Here is a 26,064-nt window from a genome sequence, read left to right on the forward strand (position 1 = left end):
AGAGCCCTGCTACTCGTATGCGGGGACTTGTGGTCATTTTAGTGAGGGCTAGGACAGAACATTATGTAAAATGAAATAAAAAGGCAACACATGAATAGGGCACTTAATACTGCTATTAATCAAAGAGGTCTCGGCCACTGCTCTAACATGACTTGCTGTAATGGGTATCTTCATGTTGGACTTTCCCATCCTAAGTGGGGTCTGCCAGAAAGACTGGGTCATCTTCAGGGAGTACAAGTGTTAGAGATGCACGGGTGAGCTGAGGGTGGCTGAAAATAGGAACTAGAGAGGAAGAGCAACAGCTGAAATGATCTCTTGGGGTTTGGCAACCAAAACGAATCTTTTCCTTCTTGTTACATTCTTGTGAAAGATCTGGATTCAGTTTCCCAACTGAGAGCTTCACTGGCTTTAAATGAACATCAAGCATATCTGTTGTGGTCTGTAGTTGCTGAACTGAGCAGGATGTCTGCAAAATTAGTGACTTTGGCAGCACCGAGAAGCTGGGACTTCTGCTGTGATTCCAAACTCCTCCTTACCACCGAGGCAGCACATACAACCTTCGACCCTACAGCTCCTGAAAGGAGAGACCATAAAGCCCGAAGCTGACCTCTTCTTTTGCCACCATCTCTGGCAAATGACCACCCACAGGAGCCTTACTCAGGAGCATCAATACGGGCTCTACTGTGGAGTGGCCGAGAATCTTTGTCTGTCTCTCTCAGCAGCTGTGGTCACTGATCCCTGTGAGAAGACTTGAGAAGATCACCGTGAAGCTGGAGGGCCCGTGCTTGGCAGTGGCCAAGTGTACAACTTTTCTTGGTTGACCTTAACTCTTCAGAACCTGACTAAAACTGTAACAAGATAAGCTTTTGTCTTTGTTTCTATTCATTTTTTAAAGAAATGAAGACGTAGAAAAAAAATTTGTAGGATGAATGTTTAGAAAATTAAGTTATTAAAAACTCAAAAAACAAAAATAAAAAAGGCTAGCATACATGAGGGCCCTTCCACATCTCAATTTTAAGTCCCTAGTGTCTGATTTCTTTCAGAAGTGTACTGAGGGTGACAAAGCAAGTCTGAGCATAATCACCTATATACATGAACAGCTCCAATGCTCTCCCTTATTTAATTCCCACTACTTCCTTCCCATTTCCAAATTCTCAACCGAGTTCAATAATGTTTCCTATAGGCTGAGATTAAAAAGTCAATCAGTGTAAAGAAAATACAACAAAAAACCTAAAGACCATTAAAACAGAAAACAAAAAGATAGCCCAGATCATCCAAACACAGCAGGCCTTGACAATAAAGGCTGGAAATGTCACAAGTGTTGCTGAAAAAAATGGGTTCTTGGTGAATGTCACAGGAAAGAATTCAAGAACGTACCTAATACGCCAACCCAGTCAAGCCAAGCAAGCAGAGGATTAATGACAAGAAAGGAAGAGAGTACACTCCCCAAATAGTGTGAGAGTGGGCAGGCCAAGAGAACAGCAACTGCCCCGAAGAACCCCTGTAAGCATTCTTATTCTGTAAGAACCCCAGGTTTCTCAACTGGAAACCTGGCCAAGCAACCCCCCAGGGACTTGAGTTCTGGGATTCTGAGTCAAAAAGTTGCATTGTCTGCCCCTGTCTGCCCTCCTTCTCTTCTGTTCTCTAATTTTAGACATATTGGCTTGACAGCATCCCCTCACAAAAGGATCAGCAGAGCAAGTGCTCAAGTCCTAAATTTGAGATTTCCCACACTGAGGGAAAAAAGGTGAGATTCCCTACTATCTTCTTACAGGTTAATAATAGCTTTTATTTAATCACAAAAAACATCACGAGAGACTGGAACCGTATCACTATCAATTTCTTTCTAATTATGTCACATTTTATGTTTTCAAAGTACACTAAAGCCTATTATTAAATGATTTAAAAATGCTACTTCTTTATAGCTAAAGACTTACTAAAAACTATTCCTCTGGGCAGAAGTCAGCAAGCTTTTTCTGTAATGGGGCAAATAGTAAATATTTCAGGCTTTTCAAGGCATACTGTCTCTGGCCCAACTACTCAACTCTGCTGTTGTAGCATGAAAGCAGCAATAGGCAATATGTCAATGAATGGGGGCGGTTGTGTTTCAATGAAACTTTATTTATATAAACAAACTGGATTTGGCCCGAGGCGGGCTGTTTGTAGACCTCTGCTTTAGAATCATATTGAATAAGTTATTACAACTGGTTAGTGCCAGCACATGACCAATTTATTCAACATATCATGTTGATCTACCTTAAACAATATTTAACCATGGGCAAAAGAGAATTTTGCTCATGATCTAAATAAACCAAAATTTGGAATACATGATCTAGCAATAGGGTATTATATCCTGCAAAGAAAAAAAAAAATCAGTCAATGTTTTCTTCTATGTTTAACGAATCACATTTCCTGAGAAGGTGACTATTCTTAAAAACTTAGGAAGTATGGAGACCGTATCTGTGGTGTGACTTGCAATTCTTTAAAAAGCGTTGCTGAAAAATGGGTTCTTGGTGAACGTGGCAGAAAAGAATTCAGGGATGCACCAAATAAGCCAAGCAAGCCAAGCCAAGCAGGCAGAGGATTTATTAAAAGAAAGGAAAAGAGTACACTCCCAAAATAGTGTGAGAGTGGGCAGGACAAGAGAACAGCAACTGCCCTGAAGAACAAAGAGGCTAAGGATTTTATTAGAATGAGAATGCGCAATATTCAAGATTTAGGGGTGGCGTTATAGGTGTCATCAGGCGGGTCCTCACTGACTACTCCTTCCCACAGGGAGGTGAGATTCCCTTGCTTTTATCTGGCCCTTGTCTGAACTGTCATGGTGACACAGGGGGTGGAGATTTTCCCTGCCTGCAATGCTAATAGTATTATAACCCATTACAATTAGCTAAAGTTCACTTTGAGGGGCAAGATGGCATCCTGAGTCACCAAAATTTAGTTCTGGTGGGTCTGGTAGCTGCATCTTTTCTTAAGAATGAGCTCATCTCCTCCTTTCTTTGTCTCTCCTTACTTCTTCCTTCCCTTCCGCCCCCTTCTCTCCCCATGGCCCTCTTCTTTCTGCCTACAGTAACAAAAGTACTAATAGTTAATACATACTGAATACTTACTCTGTGCCAGACACTAGTCAAAATGGTACACAAGAATTAAGTAACTTAATCTTCACAACAACGGGGGTACTACTTGTGAGGTAGATACTATTATTATTCCCACTTTACAGATGGGAAAACTGAGGGCCAGTAAACAATTCATCAGCGATAATAAGGCTAGTAGATGAAAAAGGTAGGATTCAAACACAGGCATTCTTGATCCTGAATCCATGATCTTAATCACTACCTTTCAGAGAGGAAGAGGAAAAGGAGGGCAAGTCAATACTCAGTTCTGGGAATTCCACCTCACAGAAATATGCTTAGCCCGCTAAGCTCTTTACCATGTGTTCAAGATCATGCCTCGTGCTTTTACTTATTTATACTAATTAATCCTACCCACAGTACTATATGGAAAGAACTATTACCCTATTTTACAAAACCAAAACCTGTGGCATAGGAAGGTTATGAATTGTGCAAGGACACATACCTAGTAAATGATGGAACCAACCTATGCTGATTCTGTTGGGACTACCATTTTGTAAACAAAGTGATCCCTTTCTGAACAGCTATTTGCAGGACGTTCACATTACTGAGGAGAAAACAGGACCATGTTCCAGATTAGCAGGCAGCAGGCATTATCTTTATGGTGCAGGGCTATGTATGTGACAGAAGCCTCTTGAACATTTTATTTCCCCCAAATGACGTCTGTATCACATGATTGCACAGAATTCAGTCTCTTTCCTCGCACATCGATAGATTGATTCTTTCAAATATAGTTTTGACTGTGTGTTTCTTTGTTCAGCTCTTCTTTCCTTGATTGTCTAGGCATTACGCCAAACTGAGTCCATCAAATTCTCAGTTTTCCTGGCATCTGCTCATTGCTCCAAAGAAGGGATTATTGGTATACACTTTGGATCATTTAATTCTGCTGACTCATCTGAGATTACAGCTATGAAAACTCTATCTTGAGATATTCCTTGACCTGTTTTGTGTTTGTCAGCCCTTCCCCACATATAGGGGATTGTAATTAAGGATAGCTACTTGTCTCATCAGATAATTTGCATTTCTACACTTTCCTATTTGATTTTGGATAACATTTAAGAGAAAAGAGGAAAATCCTTTTTGTATTCTATCATTCTAAAACAAGAAGTTTAATAGATGCAACTATGATTTTTTCTTATCAAAGTCAAACTAATCTAATAATTCTATCATTTTCAGAACAGACTTCAGCTTGGATTAACTATCCACTGAACACACATACATTCCTTGTTAATTATGTGTAGAACTTTAGTTCCAGGTTTTTTTTTTTTAAGGAAACATTCAATATAATTTTACAATATTCATTTGGCAATTAAGTTTGGCAATGTATTTTCCCCATATTTGTGATCACTGGTGTCTCTTTCCTTTGGGTTCACTTTGCTTCATGTTAAAGTACATCATTTAGTAGTTCTTTCAGCAAGGGTGGGAGGTGGCAAATAATCTTTGCTTGTCTGAAAACATCTGTTTTTCTCTTACTTCTCTATTATGGTCTAGCTGGATCTGAAATTCTAGATTGACAGTTATTTCTATAAATTAATTTATTGACTTCTGGCATCTGTTGTTGCTGATAATAAGCCATTAGTTTGTCCTTCCACTGTAGGAAACTTTTTTATTTTTCAGTATCTCTTAAGATTTTCTCTTTGTTCTTGATACTTTGCTGCTTTATTATGTTTTTATATAGATATGGCTTTGTTTCATTTTCAGGTGTGGTACTCGGTGGTATTCTCAATCTGAATTCTCAGCTCTTGATAAATTTCAGCCATTATCTTTTGGAATATTGCTTTCCCACCATTCTCATACCCTCTTCGTCGAAACTCCTATGAAATGAATGGTCGAGCCTCTCATTCTATCTTCCATGTACAATTGCTCCTTTATATTTTTTATGTCTCTTTGATATATTATAGGTGAATTTCTCACTATCTTCCTATTCATTAATTCTCTCTTTGACATGCCCATCTAAAGTTTATTCAAACAATTGAGTGTATTTCAAAGACTATATTGTTTTGTTCCCAGATTCTTTTATTTCCCACTACTTTGTCTTTTCATTTGGTTTTTCATTCTACAACATCTTTTCTTTAATTCCTTACTTTATCTTTTGAGTACCATAAACACACTTATTTTAAAGTCATTTTCAATTTGCTCTGTTATTGTCATTTCACTTGGAATGAATTCAACCCCCAACTGTTTATTTCTTGTCAAATACTACAGAATTTTGTGTATGTTCTTTTTGAGTGGGAAATTTTAATATTTTTCTCCCTTCTCCTCACCATCTTGGGCCTTTCTTCCTCTGTACAGTTTTATTGTTTCTTGTACTGGTCCCTGAGGCAACCAGGACTTAAAGTGATGATTTGAGGCTCCTGTCCTGAGTGCCTTTCTGGACACTGCAGAGCCAGTCCTAAGTTATTGGGCAGCTGGGCCCCGGTATTAGGTGGGAGACTATATCGTTTTTTTTCTTGCTTCCTCAGGAATGCACATTCTTATAAGCCACTGCCTCAGGGAGCAGTTGGTCACAGCTTGTTTGCTGACTCCTTGCTTGAGCAGAAATGCTTTGGATACAGGCACTGAATATGGCTTTGGTCTCCTGCTTTGAATGGGGTACTTTTAGTCACTGTTACAATACAAAATTCAAACTACGTCCTTCCAGACCTGTAGCCCAGCAGGTAGGCACCTTCATTCCTAACTGCTTTGTGATTCTGTTATGTTTCTGGTGTATGCATATAGTTATATTTTTTCTGAAAGTGGTGTGTTTTTTTTTAAATTTCCTCTATTTTGTATGTAGTGATGCTGAAAGGGTTTCAAAATGTAAATTTACAATGTCAAATTGCTCCAATATTCAATTTTCAAAACCTTCATTTTAATCAATATAACAATTTAAAACATCTACAATGTTCAGTGGTAATAATACTTATTTTCCCCTATGTTTTCACCAGCAGAGAAAAAATTGATTATGTCTTACTGTCAGATCCTCTTACTTACCCTAAGCTTGGGTAATTGAAAGTAAATGGCTCCAAATGACAAATTTCAATTTACTTTTTTATAACGGGGGAAAAAGAGGTTGAAAAGCAGCTGCAATTCAGTGGTCCTGCCTACTATCATCTGCATTAGAACTTAAAACTCCTGCAGTTTTTTTTTAACCTAATCTTCATTGGAGAGAAATCCAGCTATTTGTGCATACATTTACTCAGCTTTAAGGGATGAAGCTGAGAAGTATAATGAATCCAAAAGAGGGGAGTCATAACTTAGGAATTATGTTCTTACCCCTCATTGAAGAAAGCTTCACCACATTTTTCCAAGTCTTTTATTTCTCAAAAGAAGATTTATACATATTCTATTTTTGAAGGCTGTCTTACCCAAGACTCCATCTTAGTTACCCATGTGTATTGCTGGCCTGTAAGTATTTACTATGCACAGAGTTGAATATAAATGAACTACACTCTACATAACATATGTATTCCTAAAAATGTATGCATATCTTAAATTTCAAGAAATCAAATTGCATTTTCCTTTTGAAGTATAATATAATTTCAAAGATATGTTCCTAGAGGAAAAGAAAATATGATCTGAAACAGTGTGAGAAAGGACAGCATTAGGAGAGTGAACTTAATCATCAAACACTTAACTGAGAAATAACTCAACAGTCATAAAGCAATGAATGCCATAATTCAAATGTTGTACTAAAAATACAACATCTCCCAATGTCAAGAATTATACTAATGGCTGATGAAATGAGAATAGAATCTAATTTTGTTGGAGGATCACTTGGAACTTTTAGACAAAAACATACATCAATGATAGCTGCTTTGAAGACTTTTTCTACGTTGCTCTCTCTAATGAGGGAGGTGGAAAGAACAGATTTTAGAGATAGACCAAGGTTCAAATCTTGACTTCCCTTTGTTACCTATGTGACTTTGGGCAAGTTAAGTAACCTCTCTGAGACCTAGTTTTTCCATCTGTAAATCAGGGATAAGAATAATTATTTTTTAAGGGTAATGTGAACTAAAAAGAAATTGCCTGGCATATAGTAGGAACTCAATATGGTAACTATCAGTGTTATCATCATTAGCTGGCTTTTTTTTCCTGGAAGAATAGAAAAATGCAAACACAAATACATATGACTGCACTTCTACCACATCTGATGTAAGGGATGCTTGGAAAGCCATGTTTCTATATTTCCAGTCCCTCCTGTGTATCTGACTGAAATTCAGATCCCATATTGATTTCCCTCAAGAAGAGGGAAGGCAGAACAACAAGAAAACAAGACAAAAAGAAAACACTAATTATATTAAGATAATTATTAATTATAATAGCTACCACTATATTTCATGGTACTCTCTATGCAGCATGCTAAATGTTTCATACAGATCTTATGCAATCCTTACAACAGCCTTATGGGGTAACCATTATTATTTCCTCTAAGAAGAGGAAGTCAAGCTTATAGTTTAAGCAACTCACCCACAGATATTAAGTGACAGATGAAATTCAAATGCAGATCTGTACATTCAAAGCCTTTTTGTTTTACCGTACCACGAATACAAGGTCTAAGAAATATAGCTTGAACATAGCTACAGAGAACAAACTAATGGTTGCCAGATGGGAGAGGACTTGGGGTGCTAGATGAAAAAGGTGGAAGAATTAAGAAGCACAAATTGGCAGTTACAAAATAGTCAAGGGGATGTAAAGTACAGCATAGGGAATATAGTCAATAATGTTGTAATAACTATGTATGATCTCAAGTGGGTACTAGGCTCACTGGGGGAATCACTTCGTAAGTTATATAACTAGCTAACCACTATGTTGTACATCTGAAACTAACATAATATTAAATGTCAACTGTAATTGAAAACAAACAAACAAAAAAACCCTCTAAGAGGAGCTGACTGTACTTTTGGGAAGTTGCCAAAAAATAAATAAATAAATAAAAGAAAAAGAAAAAGAGAGATAAAAGAAAAAGAAAGAAGGAAATACATCACAGGGAAGGAAGTACACATGCTAAAAAATGTAAAAAATGGTTGAATTAATATGGTAACTGCATTTCAGGTAGTCATGTTGAATCACTTCTAAATGCATGTTGAGTTAAAAAGATAAATCCAACCAGCTAATGGGAACTTGTCTGTGATGAGTATGTGTTAAATAAACTTGACCTTGACACTACATCAAAGCTGATAAGGGAATTGTCAGTCTCTCAAGAGGAATACCAGCAAGTTATTTATAAGTAGGGCACTATGATCATTTTCTGAGGCAGTAGGAAGAAAATATCAAGGAAAATGATGATTTTTTAACAAAATAAAATGTCCTACAATACTTTCATTATCAAAAACTTTAAATACTAAGTACTGTAAGACTTTCTACAAACTTGTGAAGAACCTGTTCGATTATTAAGTAGAAACAAATCCCTGAAGTAAAGAGAAAGCACTAAGGTACAAATATCCCAGCTGGTAAAGTGAGGAAATTCTTTATAATGTTGCACATGGCAAGCCTTTTCAGCCACTTATGTACTAGGTCTTTATAAAACGTTTGCATGTTTCTAAATGTCTTAAATTATAATAGATTAGTCTATTATAGATAATATAGTCTACAGGAAGTATTTTAAAGGTATATCTTATAAAAAAACAAACATTAAATGTTGGACAATTTTATACAGTAATGTGTATTACGGCTTTTGGAATTGTTTAGAAAAATGATGTGGTAGGCAGAATAATGGTTTCTCAAAGACGTCCATGTTCTAATTCCTGGAACCTGCGAATATGTTACCTTATGTGGTAAAAGGACTTTGTAGATATGATTAAGGATCTTCAGATGGGAAGATTATCCTAGATTACCTGGTGGGCCCAATATAACCAACAAGGTCCTTATAAGAGGGAGGCAGGGGTGTAAGAGCCAGAGAAAGAGATTTGAAGATGCTACCCTGGGGGCTTAGAAGGTGGAGGAAAAGGCCACAAACCATGGAACACCAGCAGCCTCTAGAAAGCGGAAAAGACAAGGAAACAAATTCTTCCCTAGAGCCTCCAGAACTATAAGATAATAAATGTGTATTGTTTTAGCCAGTAAGTCTGTGGTAATTTGCTATAGCATCAGTAGGAAACTAATGGAAGTGGCCAAGATGGTAAACTCAACTGTGGCTAGAAAGATTAAAATACACATTAACTCTAAGGTAATAAATTATGTAAGCCTTTAAAAAAGTATGATATATTTTATCTTATTCAAGTTTAAAAGTCAAAAGCTTATAGATAATATATTGACACCATAAAAACTTTCTTACAATTGTAAAAGTGTTTCTCCCCCCTTTACCTGGTGTCTAGAAAACCCTAATATTCCTGGAAACCAACCATTAGGACAAGATTTGGCTTTTATCAGAGATGTGTGAATCTACTCTGACCTTGTGAAAAACATTTTGTTTTGTTTATTCATAAGTCTCAACCTCTTATAATGGGAACTGGGAAGAAGATCAATAAAATCAACCAACTGTGAAAATAAGGTCCATAGACTAGAATGAAACAGTGATACAGGGAATGACATATAATAATATAAATAATCACAAGGAGATTAGCTCTTGTGTAATATTTATATGTGAATCAGGGGATGCCCCTGACTTTTGCCCACCATATTGTATCCTGTTTAATTCTCCTTGCTATAGGGGGCATAAAGCTGATGCTGACCAGAATATTCTCAATTAGGTTCATGAGGGAGATACTGATTCCACTTGAAAATTCTTTCTACTGCACATAGTATTATGGGTAATTATGACAATTACATTTAGATTTTCTCAAAGTATAAATAATCAGTTTCTGTTTAGACATCTAAACTCAAAAATAGTCTGAGTTTTTCTTACTATTATACTCATATTGTCTTTTCTTACTATTATACTCGTATCGTCTTTTTGGCATTGACTGTTGATCTAAATAAAATAAAAGCAAATATTTGCTTTACCACAAATTGTATCCACTGAGTTTAAAAAGCATGTGTGCATACACTGCATGCACACACACACACACACACAGACACACAACTTACCATCTCACAATTTAACCACTCAGAAGTTGGACATACTAAGTCCTTAAGTCAATGAAGACTTGTCCTCATTTTTTTCCCCCTAAAACATGCACTTTTACCCAAATATAATGATATGCTTATTTTTTTGCTCTCCCGCCACTCATGGATTGAAATTGAAATGTTTATGCTTAATGTGCTCTCAAAATTAGAAAATGCTGAAACAGATGTTCTTTTCCTTACACAGGTATGACTCATTGAATGGTTCATGGAACCTATGGCAACATCACATTTGGATTCTATACTCATACGGAGCCAGAACAAAAACTAAATCAATTCAAACCCAACCAACCAACCAAACCAACCAACCAACCAACCAACCAACCAACCAACCAACCAACCAACCAACCAAACGCTAAACTGGGGTTACTTTTTATGTTCATTTACTTGACAATGGGAGAGTGTCACAGATGGACAGTTCAATGGATAAAGGTGAGCCAGAGCTTGTAGATAAGCCACAAGGTTTGTCAAGGGATCCTTGATAGACCTGTTACTTCCATTACTAGGAAAACCATTAGGCCATCAGGGAGGAGGCCATATTTTTAAAGTGGCAGCTTCCTGTTAGACTTCTTTATTCTTCTTCTAGGTCTTGAGACCCTAGAGCTTTTTACTCTTCCTCTCTAAATGGGAGCCTCTGTTCTGCTCAGTGTCCCCCAGTCTATGGTAGGCTCCTTTCCTTGTTCTTGACTGTAAACTGACTCCTTAAAACCAAGCCAAAGACATTCAGGCTCAGGAAGAGCTTTCGTCCACATGCAAAATTAACCAGGAATCTCACATTTAGTTACAACAGTGTTGTAATGGATTTCTTATACTTAAATCATAATTTGCACTTTTACAGCATTATTCTATGTAGAATAGCCACCATAAGACTCTAGTCCTTTAAGTTCTTCTAATTGCCCATTTTAGCAGTCTGTGTCATATTTTTCTGTTTGTATCTTTGATCCGCTAACCTAACATTATGCCTTTGAGAGTTCCATCACAAATTATCTTCAAGTCCTAATAATTGTTTGGCTATCATAAAGTTTATTCTCCTTCACAAAAATAAACTTATTTTGTTTTTCATATTTGTCATGGTGGATAGAAACTGGGAGGTTAGGTGCCCTTGAAGATTGTCAGAAAAAATATGCATAGTAAAATTTGCATTTTGGATAAACAATGGATAGTTTTTTAGTATATGCAACTGGGACATGGGACATACTTATACTTTACCTGAAAATAAAATTTTACAAAGAGTCTTCTAGTTTTGTTTCCTTAGTCTGTCAACCCCAATGTCCTTGCTTCTCGTAGGATACCTAATGAACCCAATCCTGGGTAGACATATTGCAAGTAGAGGGATGAAGAACGTATGGTCTTCAGTTGGCGACTTCAGATTTCATCAATGTCCAAATTTCAAATAACTACCACCGATGCTAATCCTAATTATTTAGCTTTATTTTAATGGTTAGAAACAAGGCTGAAATTTTTAGAAGTTTAGGATATAATGGGAAAAAATAATAAGCCATTTTATTTAGCTTTCCACCAAAGGTTTTAGAAACCTCATATTCCTATATAGTTTCTCAGGTACTAAGCACAACTTCCTTACCTGTACGCATGGTAAGGTATAGGACTGTATGGCCTCTGCCCTGCAAATTATATTCTGCTCTGCTGTTCAGAAGGTGTGTGCTGTTAGTGGTTTCCCCAGTAGTGGGGATGAATTTGACAAAGCACTAAATGACAACTTTTGAGAAATACTTATGTTCTTAAGCATTTAAGCTTCTCTTCACTAGAAAACCATGTAATTTTTAGTTCTCGATGTTTCTTGATGTTATAGCAGAGCAACAATTTTTAAATGCTGGCTGATGATTTTTATTGGTCTATGTGAACGAAGAAAAATAATGACAATGTAATACTTTTTTTTTTATAAAGGTAAGTGTTTTCAATTTAAGGAATAGCCCTTTATTCTCAGAGATTAAGTCCTTTTTATCTTTAGTGTAAAACTTTCTCTTTTGAGATTATCGTAATACTGGTTATGAAGTTTCTTTTTTTAAATGTCCTTACATAGAAAATTGGTTGGCAAACTTATTGTCTCCCAAATTCTTTTAAAAATTGTACTTTTCTGTAAATCTAAAAGTATGGACACCATGTGGCAAGGCTTTTATGTCTGTTTCAGAAATACCACTTCACGTCTAACAATATTAAACAATTTTACCTCTGATCCCTGTATCTCCATTTTGGCTGTGGAAAGTGAATTGTACTCAAATAAATATTCTTGGCTTAAGATATGTTGGTGGAAAAATAATATTTTTATTATAAAGTTCAGAAAACATGTTTTAGGTTTTTTCTTTCCTACGAGAAGATCTGAATTATTTGCCTGATCCCAGGCACAGTGTTACTTTATAAAATTTAAACATAGTTGTTTTGGTAAGTCAGCAGTAACATATGCACTCTATAAATGTCAAACATAAAATGTAACACATTCAGCATTCTATAAGCCATAGCAAACAACTCAGCATTTCAGACGTTGGAAATGTCTATAATATAGCTCAGCTCATTCCCACTTGGAACAAAGAAAGTACTATTTCTTTGCAATTCTTATGGCCAACAAGGACTAGGAAGGCTCAAGAAAAAAAAAGGAATATTTTCTTGCTTCTTTCATAAGAAAGGTCTTTTGATAAACATCCTGGAAGAAATCATGTAATATAAATACACTTATTACAGCTTGCAAGTTTATATATATATATAATTCAGACATGTACTGGCACTTTGCAAAAATCCCATCTAATTGAACATTTTAAAATTCACTTTAATCCCCAAACATCCCTTCAAAGTATACATTACTATCCACAATTCAGAAAAGCATAGAGCGACTGAGTGTAAATTAAGCAGCTCAGAGAGTTACAGAGCTAATGAGTGATGCCACCAAAGGCAGGGCCAAGTGAATCCAGGCTGTGCTCTTGTCACTATATTGAGTAGCGCAGTTACGTCTTCTAGCTAATTCGGAAACTATGAATGGCTCTCAGCTAGTGCAGATTATTTAACCATGTGGGTAGATAAAATATGTTCATGATCCTTGTCCACCCAATAAATGAAACCTTGGAAACACCCTTATGCAGGCTTGGTTTTGTTCAAGATTTTGATGGAGAGATATGATTCAAAAGCATTGAATGTACAAAGTCATTTCTGCAGAGCTTGCGATGACTAACCATAACCCACCAGCTGTTTCACAGCACGCATTTCAGTGTAGCTTAGAGCCAATGAGCAATGAAAAAGAGAAAAATCACATCTGTGACCTGATTTTTCTTTCGTTACTAGTCATTTATATCATGCACAGAATTGGATGGAACCTAAGGAAGTTGTCTGTGGTTACTTCAATTTTCTCACTTAAAATAAAAGCATTCTGGTTTTGATTCACATTGTGGGACCTATATGAGGTTGAATGACTGACTCAGAAAATATGAGAAAGCACACAAACCACCTAACATAATGATTGGTAATGTCGTCCTAAATTTAAACAAAAAAATACAGAAGATTCAGATCCAGAAATATCTTGTAACTTCTGTTAGAATGTCCTGTTCCTAATAGTGTTTGGTCAATGTCAGATGGTTATGTCAGTAGTTTATGTAGCACCATCAACATCAAACTTGTTTGATGCAGTAGTCATACTAGTGGGGTCCCAAAAACCAAACCCAAAAACTCCCCCAAACTGGGCTTTCCAATCGCATAATTTAAATATCTGTAGCTATTTGTATTGCTGCATTTTCTGTTTCTATTCTTAATCTCTTATTCTCTCCAAAAAGTTTCTATAAAGCAAGTCTTTAATGAAATATCATGCTGTCAGGGAAAAGATAGTGCTGGCTGCAATGAAGAGGATGAAGTAATGGAAGAGTGGATGATAAACCTGTGTGTGTACATGATGAATTAACAGTCTTTTACAGAGGACTTTCAAACAGATTTTTAAATTTAATCCTCATAAATATCTTATTCAATCAGGTTGGTGCTATCTCCTTTTTGCACCAGGAGATAGTTAGTTGAGCCAAAATTTCAACTAACTTTTTGGCTTAGTTGAATTAGTATCAGGAAAAGATTTGTGCTTATTAAGGGAACTTGGAAGTTGTGGTTTCCCTTGAATGGATGGGGAATAAGGGAAAAACCTTGACTGAAGCACTGGCTCTATCCCTTATTAGCTGTGGGATCTTAAGCAAGTTCCTCATGAATCATTTTCCTTGTTTGTACTATGGTGGAAGACAATTGAAGTTTGTTATGTTGTTATTTCTTCACGGATAACAAAAATAGTCACTAGAAGAACTATGACATGGACTCCTCTTGTTTGAAAGAACTACAAGAAATACTTCATGGCTCTCTCACAGCAGTGAGTCAGCTAAGCAGCCTGGCCTCCTCCTCTGCTCTGCATCTGCCCATCGGTGTCAAGAAGCAGAAATATGGTAGTTTTAATACAACTTGACTCTGTGTGTGAATTATAATCTCTAATATGTGTGTGTGTGTGTGTGTGTGCGCGCGTGTGCGCACTTCCCCAAGTACATCATAAAGTATCTTAAAGCTTGAAAGCTTGAGTAGTAGGGCAAAATTACACATGAATTTATTCTTGAGAAACACGCAGTTCATTGGAATATGCTCATGGTGGGAGCATGGGTAGGAGTGTGAGGTTCACATTCCACATAGCCATTATTAATTGACAGAAAACACTAAAACAGAAGGGAAAAATATAAAAATGATAGCAAATGTTATGGATTCCTTTAAAGCACAGTCATACCTCACTTAGCAATGGGGATACGTTCTGAGAAATGCAATGTTCGGTGATTTCACCATTGTGCGGACATCACAGAGTGCACTGTCACAAACCTGGGTGGTACAGCCAATTACTACAGGAGCAATAGGCTCCTAGGCTACAAACCTGTATAGCATGTTACTGCACTAAATACTGTAGGCAGTCCTAACACAGGGATTAGTATTTGTGTATCTAAACATATCTAACCATAGTACAAAATACGATATAAAATGGCCCACCTGTATGGGGCACTCACCATGAATGGAGCTGGCAGGACTGAAATTTGCTCTGAGTGAGTCAGTGAGTGAGTGGAGAGTGAATGTGAAGGCCAAGGGCATTCCTGTACGCTGTAGACTTTATAAACACTGTGCACTTAGGCTCCACTCCCCTTACAAAACACAAGATCAAATCAAGCACAAGAGAAAATGATGCAACCAAGACATGTGGTAAACATGAAGCGTATGAGGCTACTGGCATAACGTGGAACGCCATTTTATAGGAAACTTATTTTATAAGTAGAAAGAGCCTGCTCTAAAATGACAATAAAAATATAGTGGAGTAAATACATAAACCAATAACATAGCCCTTTCTTATCATTATCAAGTATTATGTACTGTGTATAACTGCACATGCTATACTTTTATAGGACTGACAGTGTAGTAGATGTGTTTACACTAGCATTTCTGCAAACACGAGAGTAATGCCTTACACTATGACATTAGGACAGCTACGATGTCACTAGGTAATAAGAGGTTTTCAGCTCCATCATAATCTGATGGGACCACAGTCATACATGTCATTGACTGAAATGTCGTCATGCAGTTCATGAGTATACTATATTAATATAACGGGAGTAAGAATGACCATATCCATCACCTTTCTTTTCCTAAGAACCCTGTTATGATGCACATGTGCGTTCTTTTTTAGAATTTGTTACCTCACCTTACACGTACCCATGCCCAGGGCACTCACAAAGTGAAATATTTGCACGCGTCACCCAGAGATGATCCCGCATTGTTTGGAAGGAAACTACAATACAAAGTCACACTTTGAGTGCTGAGATTCTATTCCATCCCAGGGGAATCCAGAGTAAAACCATTCGGTTTTCATTTAGCATACCAATCAGAGGGCCAGACTGCCATGAAGGAGATATCAGAGACATTTGTGTCCCTGGAATTTTAATAGACCTCAGAAGTCTGGGCTTTTCCTACCATCTGAAGGGCTGTACATAGATGGGCAATACTTAAAAAATAACTTCGATGATGATGAAAATATATGGCACTTCAAAATAGCCTGTTTCATGAAGAAACAGTCTGCCACATTCCAAATTCTGAGCATAGCTAACATTAACTAAAATTGTTGCAATAAGAGAGAGCTCATTTCATTCTTCCCTTGTCTATCTGGAAGCTACTAATCATCCTTTAAAACGCAGCTCAGTGATCACCTCTGCGTTATGGCATTGTTTTATGTATATTTACATCTGATGGCCCCCCAGAAAGGTAAGTAAAGTCAGTGAAGGTGCCTATTTTGTTGTTGGATATTCACAGGCAGATGTGCTGAGTAAATGCTTGTGGAATCAATGAGGAAATGTGCACAAGTGGACCTCAAACAATACAGGTGGGACTCACTGAAGGATGACCCGTCTAAAACAGGTGAAAGAGGAAGAGGTTAGTTGAATGAGTTAGCCAAGGGTGTTTGGGCTTAGAATTCAATAAAAATGCTAGGAGGTGCTTTAGTTTGTACAGAACCTCACCTTGAAGAATAAATCATGTTTTGGGGCACAAAACTTACTGTACAATACTTATTGAAAAAGAAAACAGGTTCCTAAAATATCTACCTTGTGGCTCTAACACAGAGGGCAATACCACTAAAGATTTCCACAGTTCACAGTACTAGGTAAAAAAAAAAAAATAGACCAACAGTAATCACTACAAAAGTTCAGTGTAAAGAACGCAGCAATGGTGTCATGTGGGATTTGCTCCCATTTTAGTAAGAAGAATGAAGAAAGCAAAACAACAAAGTCCGTGTTGAGACCTGGACATAAGGTAACATGCCCAGTGTCTAAACTGATGCTACTATTTGGGACAGACCATGTTTCTTTGAAATGAAGTAGTTGAAAGCAAGTGTCACTTTTGGAGTCTAAAGTTCTACACATGTGATTATCTCCTTCGAGTTATCGTGGAAGTACAAATATGTTATCACATATATAACCGTATAAAATCATCTCTGTTTACAATAAACAGACAGAACAAAGTTACCATCTCAGAAGTAAATGCAACCTATATAAACCTAAGTCTTCACTTTTAGACCCCTGGCATTCATGATGTCATGTCACACGTCAGCAGCCAGTCTGGCCCCACGCCTCTACCTGCAGTCTCTGTAGGTTTCTTAGTAACTTAGAGACCCGGCAACTAAATTAATGGCTTTGCAGTTTTGAAGGTGACCAATCTTTAATGAACTAAGAGAGAGATAAAGTTAAGAGGTTAGGAATGACCAAGGCTTGAGGACTTTGTCCTAGCTTACCAGTCCTCCAACCATCCAGAGAAGAGAAGATGTTGACAGAGGCATGAGAAGAAACCACTGCTTCCCCCTAACACTTGCTGAGAGCATCCTGCCTACTTCTAGTTTATGAGGGCTTTCATTTAACCCTGTAGACCTTACACGTGTCTCCTGGGTCCTATAACAAGCATCACAAGATCAAAGCTTCCTAGTTGGTCCTCTGGGATGAGGAACAATGTTTCAAGGAGAGAATTTCAAATATACCAAAGAATTCACTTCTGTGTAACTGACTCTCCCCAAGGGAAAAAGAAAAACCTGTCATATGGTATATACAGTCAATACATACAAGAGAAGAACTGCATGGAATTGCTGATGCTTAAATGATAACCCTATTTGAACTAGTATTAAAGAAAGTGTGCTTCAGTGGGAGTCAGGCAGACTGGCTCCCAGTCCTCTGATCTTGGTAAAGTCATTCAAAATCACTGGGCCTCAGTTTTCCCAGTGACAGGGCCGGACTGGATGCAGAGTATCTGAGAGGCCTGGTGAGTGGCCTGGGTTCCACCACCTTCCCTACTCACTAAAATGGCCTCACTTTCATTTCCTTAAGGTAATGAAATTCTGATAAACAAAAACAAACAAAAAAACAAAAAGCGAGTGGATTTGAAAGGTCCCTGGTGACGCCCTCATTCTTAGGACAAAAACAGTTGCATGAGAGTTATTATCTTAATTACATGTCTGTGATAAAACTAGGAAGAAAGTTAAAATTGCTCGTGATCTCTCTTGTCTTACCTCCCTTTTTGAACACGTAAGAATGTATTGGCTAAAGTATTTCCAAAACTTCCTGCACAATTCCAGGGGACACCATTCACAGTAAAGACGTCAATAGTGTTCCCTGGAGTGTGGCACTCAGTGGCCCCAGGAAAGTACTTTTAGTGCAGAATGAGCCTGTGTTTGAATTTCATCTCTGCCACTTACCAGATAGATGACCCTTGGCCAGCTATTTAATAATCTCTCTGGTCCTATTTCCTTCTCTGTAAAATTTAGATAATAAATTGTATTTCCAAAGGCTGCTGTAAAAGCTAAATGAGATAACATATTAAGAGCCTGGTGTAGGGCAGCAAACCAACACCAACACCCTATTCGTTTTCTAAAATTACAAAAGCTGTCACATTTCACGGTAAACAATTGTGTCTAGGACTTGTGGCCCACACTATAAGAAGAGACCAAAAGATACTGTGAAATTGGGAACAGATTTCACCGGAAGATGAGAAAATGAAGATCAGAAGATGGGGTAGGTGGTACCCTACCCCCAAATTAAAAGGGTCAGAACGTAGTGACTACAGTTTTTAAGTCTCAGAATTGTGATAGCTGGCAGAAAGGAAGAGGAATCAGCACGCTAATTAATTAGGGTGTGTTGGTACCACTGTTATCAAGGATAAGCAACTGTTTAAATAAGACAGGCTGCACTCACTAAGGACATGTGTGCTGCCAACAAATTACAGGCTGTTAATTCAAACTTTTGTTGCCTTCTTTAGGAATCCAGGACCAGTCAACATTTAACTGCACTATTACTTTTGTTTGATTCTTAAATTAAAAAAAGTGATTAACCTATGCCATAAAGCTATGCCTTAGGAATTACAGATGCTGAAAATGATAGAACTGAAAGGAAATTCAGATACCATCTAGGCAAATCTCCACATATTACACTCGGGAAAACTGAGATCTAAAGAAGATGAGAGACACACCCACCATGACAAAACAGAGTCAATTCTGGCACTTAACTTATTCTTTTTCTTACTGCAGGAAAACGATCTTTTCCTATACACATAGCAACCATTTAATATTGGCTATATGGATTCCTGTCTCAACTCTGCATAATTTGGGGTTCATAGGGGACTAGAAACATCAGAAGGACCAGGGCAATGGCTGACAGAAGCAGCTGGGTGGGACTGTGTGGAACGTCTGAAGATATTCACAAAAGTAAATGAAGACAACAAAAGAACAAGACAAACAAATGAGAAACAGAAACTCATAGACACAGACAATAGTTTAGTGGTTACCAGAGGGTAAGGGCGGAGAGGGGTGGTGGATGAGGGTAAAGGGGATTAAATATATGGTGATGGAAGGAGAACTGACTCTGGGTGGTGAACACACAATGGGATTTATAGATGATGTAATACAGAATTGTACGCCTGAAATCTATGTAATTTTACTAACAATTGTCACCCCAATAAATTTTTAAAAAAATGTAAATGAAGAGCACCCAGAAAGTTTGTTATGGATCTGCCAGTCTGGGATTTGGGATTTGGGTCACAGCAAAGAGGGTCAATTAAGAGATCAAATATGGAACTACTCTCCATATCCAGGATGTACCCCAGTGACCGGCTCATACTTGGTACTTAGTACTTACTTGTTGTAGGATTGGATGATGAACCAAGAGTGACTAAAAGAATGAGAGGACCTGTTCTGAGAGAAGAAATGAGCGCTTCAGAGGCAAGAGAAAAGAGGGACTGCCTAGCGCCAACCCTTAGGGGACGAGGAAGAGAATGGTCACCCCAGCTGCCCTAACCTTAGCAGGAAGTAGGTGGTTCGTTTCTTTTGCAAGGACAGTGGAGTGAGTCTATGGCCCCCTTGCTTCCACCTCACATTTCCAATCTGAGGAAAAGTAGTAGTTCCTCTGGCACTGCTTTTGTTTCCGGTCTCTAGGTGCTCAGGATGGAACGTGGAGAAGTGAAAGACTCAAGGGAGTCTATCACTAAGGGCAACAGAAATTTCAAATCCATGTCACATTATTTTTAGAGGAGACTCTGTGCTTAAGTGCTAGCCATGCAAGCTACTGAACATACTGACACTGATGGGGAAAATAGTTCATAGCAGGTACTTTACATATTCATGGCGCCTTCTGTGGTTCTAAGCTTGGTACACTTTGACCTTTTGCCAAGTTTGTTAGGGCTGGCTTTGAAAGCAGGATTCATTTGAAGAGTGTTGATGGCACCGACATGACAGAAAGCTATATCTCATTGTATTTTCTAAATAGTAAGGGGTTAGTGTTTGCTATTCCCTTTCCTTTTAACATCTATGTCTAATGCTTCTCACTTTTGTACATAGGATGTGGCCACTTTGGAGAAAAGATGCCCTATTCATCACCTCTTCTATATTTTTCTAGGACTAAATAGAGGAAATACAAAATGATTCCACATCAATGCCTAAGGAAGACTTTTCATGGTTCTTATGATACAAGCAACTTCCTGTTTAAGAGGAACACTAACACTTCAGTGAATAATAAGAATTGGACAGTGTCTGCTCCATACAACGTCTGGGAGACTAATGACAAAATGACAGTGAGTACATCAGTTTCTAGGACAGAATAATGGAGTTCTGCCCAATGTTCATATGAAAGATATATACAGCTCAAAGGGAATATGTAATGCCTCTAATGTGACCTACATTTGACATTTGATTAAGATTAAAGTTGGTGTATTTAAAAAAAATTCTTTCAAAGCCAGGAGATCAGGTGAGCAAAAAGACCCAATGATACAAACTCTCTTCTTCAACTCACAGAGTGATTGGCAAGGCTTTGATATTTTTAGCACAGTTTCAATTCCCTAAAAAGAAATGCCACCTGAAAGAAATGCGTCCAGCACCCTCTTAAATGTTTCTCGTTAACTTGCCAACACTGGTGCTCAGCTCTTAAAGCTGACTTATAGCACTCATCCTAACTCAGCTCTGTATGCCATTCAAGAAATAAATGTGAGACTAATGGCTATTTGAAAGAAAAGGACTATATCTGTAAGAATTTTTATATTAATACTTATAAAATATCTTGAGAAAAAAGCAAGCCAGACACCAGGGTTCTGCGATGAAATTATAGAAATGGTAGTAAGGAAACACAACTGAAACGTTTTTCTAATAAATGGACAGGTTTGTTGTCATAGTACAAATAATATTAGCTAAGTGGCTAAATCTTCTAAAAAGACCAACTTTTGGATAAGAGTGAAAACACACCCTGTGTCTAGATTTAACAAAGAACTCCCCAGGATGGTTCTCATGCTGTCTAGCTCTGAGCATCTTGATTCTTTTTTTGTCTTTTTGTCTTTATGCTGCAGAACAGCTGACTTTTATGTAAAAGTGAGTCTAAGGAAATGGGATGACTGAAGTCACACAAATGCCCACTCACCTCCCATGATTTTGGATTGGCAGTTAATGAACTCCGGCTTCCTGTCCGTGAGGTACCTCTGGCAGGTGTGGTGCAAGATCTGGAAGAAGGTGCATTTTTCTGAGGCTGTGCTGGCTACCCACTGGTCAAAAGCATTTTCAAACAACAAATCAAACTCTGCAGAATCCTGGAAAAGACAGTGAAATAACTACTGATCTCAATGTACAAAAACTTCTGTTTCTGGCTTACGCCCAACAAAAGACTCATACAGGCTAAAACACCTTTCAGAACTTGGGTCCTAATCCTGAATCTCCTCTTTATTAGCACCCAAGTGCATGGAGAGTCCACCTTTTTCTGTTTATCAAGCAAACCTCAAATCTTGCAGTATGTAAAGACGTCCCTAGGAAGCTTAGATCACAGAAGTGCCGATAGGCTACAACACACTTACTTCTGTCAGAATTCAGGTGAAATATTGCCTTCCCAATTACTCGGAACATAATTCCTTCAGCTTCTCAGCACTGAACCATATTAATCTTGCCCCTAGCCTTTGGCAGGAAAAATCTCCCCCTCATTATTTCAGCATATACTTAGAATTTACATTTTACTTTTCCTCATTGTTGATGTTTTGTATGTGAATGTGTGCGAGTAAAAGGGAATGTACTTTGAATAAATAACTCTACCACAAAATGTTTCTCATGTTAAATCCAATAGACTCCTAATACATAACTTTTAAGGTGCCATTTATTTATTTATTTATTTTTTTGAGGGACAAACAAACTTCATCATTGGTGGCATTAGGAGATAAATGAAGCTTGAATGAACATGGGTTTTCATATTTATAACCATGGGCATGATATCTGAACTCGGCTCTTTGCACTTTGCTGACAAACATATTACAGGAGGTAGCATTTCTTCACTATGTATCCCCTGATCCTGCATCAAACATGATGAAAAGATTTATAATTCCCCATAAGTAGGGCACAGAAATCAGAAAGTCTGAGTCATGTAACTGAAATAGAGGAATTGTTTTGTTAAAAATGACTCAGACAATCACCACCACACCAAGGTCAATGGAAGAGTCGTTGTGTGAAGAGAATGCCTTTGCTTAACCCTGGACAGGCCACTCACCCGATTAGGATCGATGCCATTCACCTGACGAAGCTGCTCAAGCATCCACTGTGATCTTCGCACAAACGACGTGGAGCCTTCAAACTGTTTGACCTTCGTGATGGACGCCTGTGTGGGTTTCTTATTTGTCACTGCCAAGAAAAGACCACTTGGATTAGTGGGTGTACAGGTTGGTTTGTTTCCTCAGTCAGTGGTGTTTCTATCTCACACCTACATGCATATGTAAAATGAGAGCGAGAGAGAAATATATTTATATTTACATCCATAGAAATATAGAGATCTATCTATCAAGAGGAGAAATATGTGTGCCTTTGGTGAGAGATGAACTCAAAAGAAATAGAAGTTATAATCTCCACTCTCAAGCAATTACAAGACAATTATAATTGTAAGGGCTGCTTCATTTATGTTTTCATCCATTCAAACTGAACACAGCCGAACAATGTCAAGCACCTTTAATGGAGGCTACAAGTGTACAATGACCAACTTCAGGAAAGAAGCACACAGGGCTGACAGGTAGCAGGTAGGAGTCACTGGGAAAGGCTGAATTTTAAAGGAAGGGGAGGTTACTGGTTCAAGTAGGGAACTGCAATACATAGTTCTAATTTTATCATCCAGTGTAAATATCTCAGGCTTTAATGATAAGGAATAATACCTCATTTAAAAAAAAAAAAAAAGAACCATTTGGCTTTAAAATACAGTCCAGTTTGTATCAAGTTTGCATCTGATTCTGACTGTATCTGGCATTCTGGGTGCACCTCCCTCCCCCCATGAATTCCTGAGGTCACCACACCTGCAGGACCAGGACAGATTCTCCTCCCAGCCTTAGTCATGCTGGGGATGGACAGCGTCCCCTCTCAGACAGAGGTCAAGCACCAGCCACCAGGAGAAAGTCACCTGGGATATTTCTGCATCTGTTTACTTCATGATTTAGAGCCTCAAGAGTGGAGAAGTAGTTATAAGGAGAAATTGTAAAATTTAATAGGAATGATGCAATTAAAGGAACTCGGAAAAGTGGAAAGCACTACTTGTCATACTGAATGCAACCTAATGAAACTGTGAATCAGTGGCACACTCTTTCTTTGTTTCAAATAACCCCACAGATTCCACATTTTCAAATAACTATGCAGATGCTCAACAGATGGCAAAAGGAATCCTTGAGGGATGAAGGGCAGAAAGTACCTACTCCAGTCATGGTTGGTGGTAAGAAGACTCTCCTTCATGCAAGCCGGAGTTTACTGCATTAATGTGTCTGGGGTCCGGAAAGCAGGGACCAAGAGGAGGATGAAACATGGGCACCCTGCTTTTAGGTCTGATGAGAATCCCTATGGTTCCAGGACTGAAGACTGTTTGTATGACTTTAGTACAATCTTATCTCTTTGCTCTCAACGAGAATTTAGCCAAATATATATCTTTTAATTTCAAATAATGCTTAGGTTTATTGCCTGTTATTTCAGTTATATTTGGCTAAAAGCTTCTGAACATTTCACACCAATTACATTTACTTTCATGGTTAAAAAGACATCATCCCCTTAACTCCCACAATCAGAAGAAATTGTATAGTCTTCTATTCACAAATAGCCTCTCTGGCCTACAGCTCCATGTATAAGCCAGTTAAGTCCCATTAGGAATAACCATTCCACTAACTAAATTCAGGCAATATTACCAGTCTGCCCACGGCTCTGTCCACCCATTTAATTTAATTCATTGTTTTTGTGTCTCTTATAACACAGAGGAAGAACTAACAGGTTTTTCTGATGGTCATGCCCTACTCTTGTGTTTTAATATTAAAGGAAACAACACACCTGGAATACATGCAGGTCCTAAAATGTGCTTAAAAGATTAAAGGATGCTTTTCAATAACAGGAAAACATGGGTTCCTGTATTAGACACACATCCCTAAACACACCAAGAGGATTTCCTCCTTTGTTTATGTAAATCACATGACATTTAAGCAGCCTAGGAAACCTGAACATTTTCCTTGTAACTTCAGTTAAAGTTGCTAGGAGCTCCTATTTTTCTTCTGGCCCATTTGTTTCCAAGTAGTTTACAGAATTATAAAAGCTCAAACACAATGCATGATCGCTGTAATTATTGGCATGTGTAGGACTGACATTTTAAGAAGGCAAGTTCCATTGGAAGCTTGTCACTGAAATAAGAAAGGCAGGAACCCCACCCACAGGACAAATGCCCCACAGAATTGCTCAACAGTGATCACACTGCTAAGAGGTCATTTTTAATGGAGGCAGTTACAACTCCATCCATCCCCGCCTCTTCCCCTCCTGTTGGTTTATTCCTTGCCCAATTCTTAGAATCTGGGTAGTTTTCCTGGGCACTGAGCCCGGTTTGGTTTAACTTTTGTTTATTGTTATTATCTCCACCATCCCAGTTTCTATTTTGAAGCAGGTGCCTTAAAATTATATTATTATACACACATTCTATAGAGTTAAGTAAAGACTTTCCTCTCCTGAAATCAAAACACTTGCAGAAACACACCACTGCCAGGCTTTCTGAGTTCTGTGCTTGAAGAGTCATGTTTTAACCCTTTCCTTGTTTTGAGCTTTTCAGGGTCTATAGCTGACAAAAAAATAAGTCAGTCAAATTCCAGATGTCTAGTAAAAAATAGTAATTTATCTTCTTCCAAAGGAAAGCTAATCGATAGCATACCTTGAAAATGCAACCTAAAGACCTGGATCAGTAATATCATAGTGCTGTATGTCCACCTACCCCCTACAATAGACTCCATATTCATTATTTTGAATAACTTTAAAGTCCAGGTTACCAGGGCAATTCTGTCATGCCTTCAACATTCATGAGGAAAAGGCAAACATATAGGCATTTAAAGGGGTGGGATGGGCATGATACTCCCAGGTAATACTATAGACCACCAAGAATCAGCCCAGTCCGCTGTTCCCTACTCCCACCGTATGGTTGTCTCTTATTCACTATTCAGATTTCAGTTTACATGTCAACTCCATAGAAAAAAAAAAAAACTTCTGTGATCATTTTAGCTGAGTAGTTTCTTCTACCATGTTAGTTCTTTCAGTGAACTCTGATCTTTTCAAAACAGATGTATTTCAAGCCTATATAAAATATTCAACATTTGCTTTTCTGACATATTTGTGCAGAACAAAAACCACATTGCTATCATGTTCATTTAGTCGAAACATGTAAAATGTGGATAAATCCCCACACAGGTCTTCTAAGCTACATGTACCAGCTTGGGATGTAGGAGCCTATAAATTGACATAAGAACAAATTACATTTTCCACAGCATTTGAAACTTTTAAAAGTCTCTTTGACATAGCTTCCGGCACAGAAAGCGCTGACTTACCAAAGTAATA

General features: G+C 37.8%; 1 protein-coding gene across 2 annotated transcripts in view; it reads right to left on the minus strand.

Moving 5' to 3' along the window:
• The window catches only part of STXBP6 (syntaxin binding protein 6), a 236,163-nt gene that overhangs the window by 29,430 nt on the left and 180,669 nt on the right, over positions 1-26,064 (minus strand). For both annotated transcript variants that reach the window (XM_074328106.1, XM_019718447.2), the window contains exons 3-4: positions 22,724-22,854; positions 21,617-21,782 (exon numbers count right to left, since the gene is read on the minus strand). In XM_074328106.1, coding sequence (XP_074184207.1) covers positions 21,617-21,782; positions 22,724-22,854 — 297 coding nt within the window. The remainder of the gene's footprint in view (positions 1-21,616; positions 21,783-22,723; positions 22,855-26,064) is intronic.

Source organism: Rhinolophus sinicus, linkage group LG03 (assembly GCF_036562045.2).
Source record: "Rhinolophus sinicus isolate RSC01 linkage group LG03, ASM3656204v1, whole genome shotgun sequence".
Lineage (NCBI taxonomy): Eukaryota > Metazoa > Chordata > Mammalia > Chiroptera > Rhinolophidae > Rhinolophus > Rhinolophus sinicus.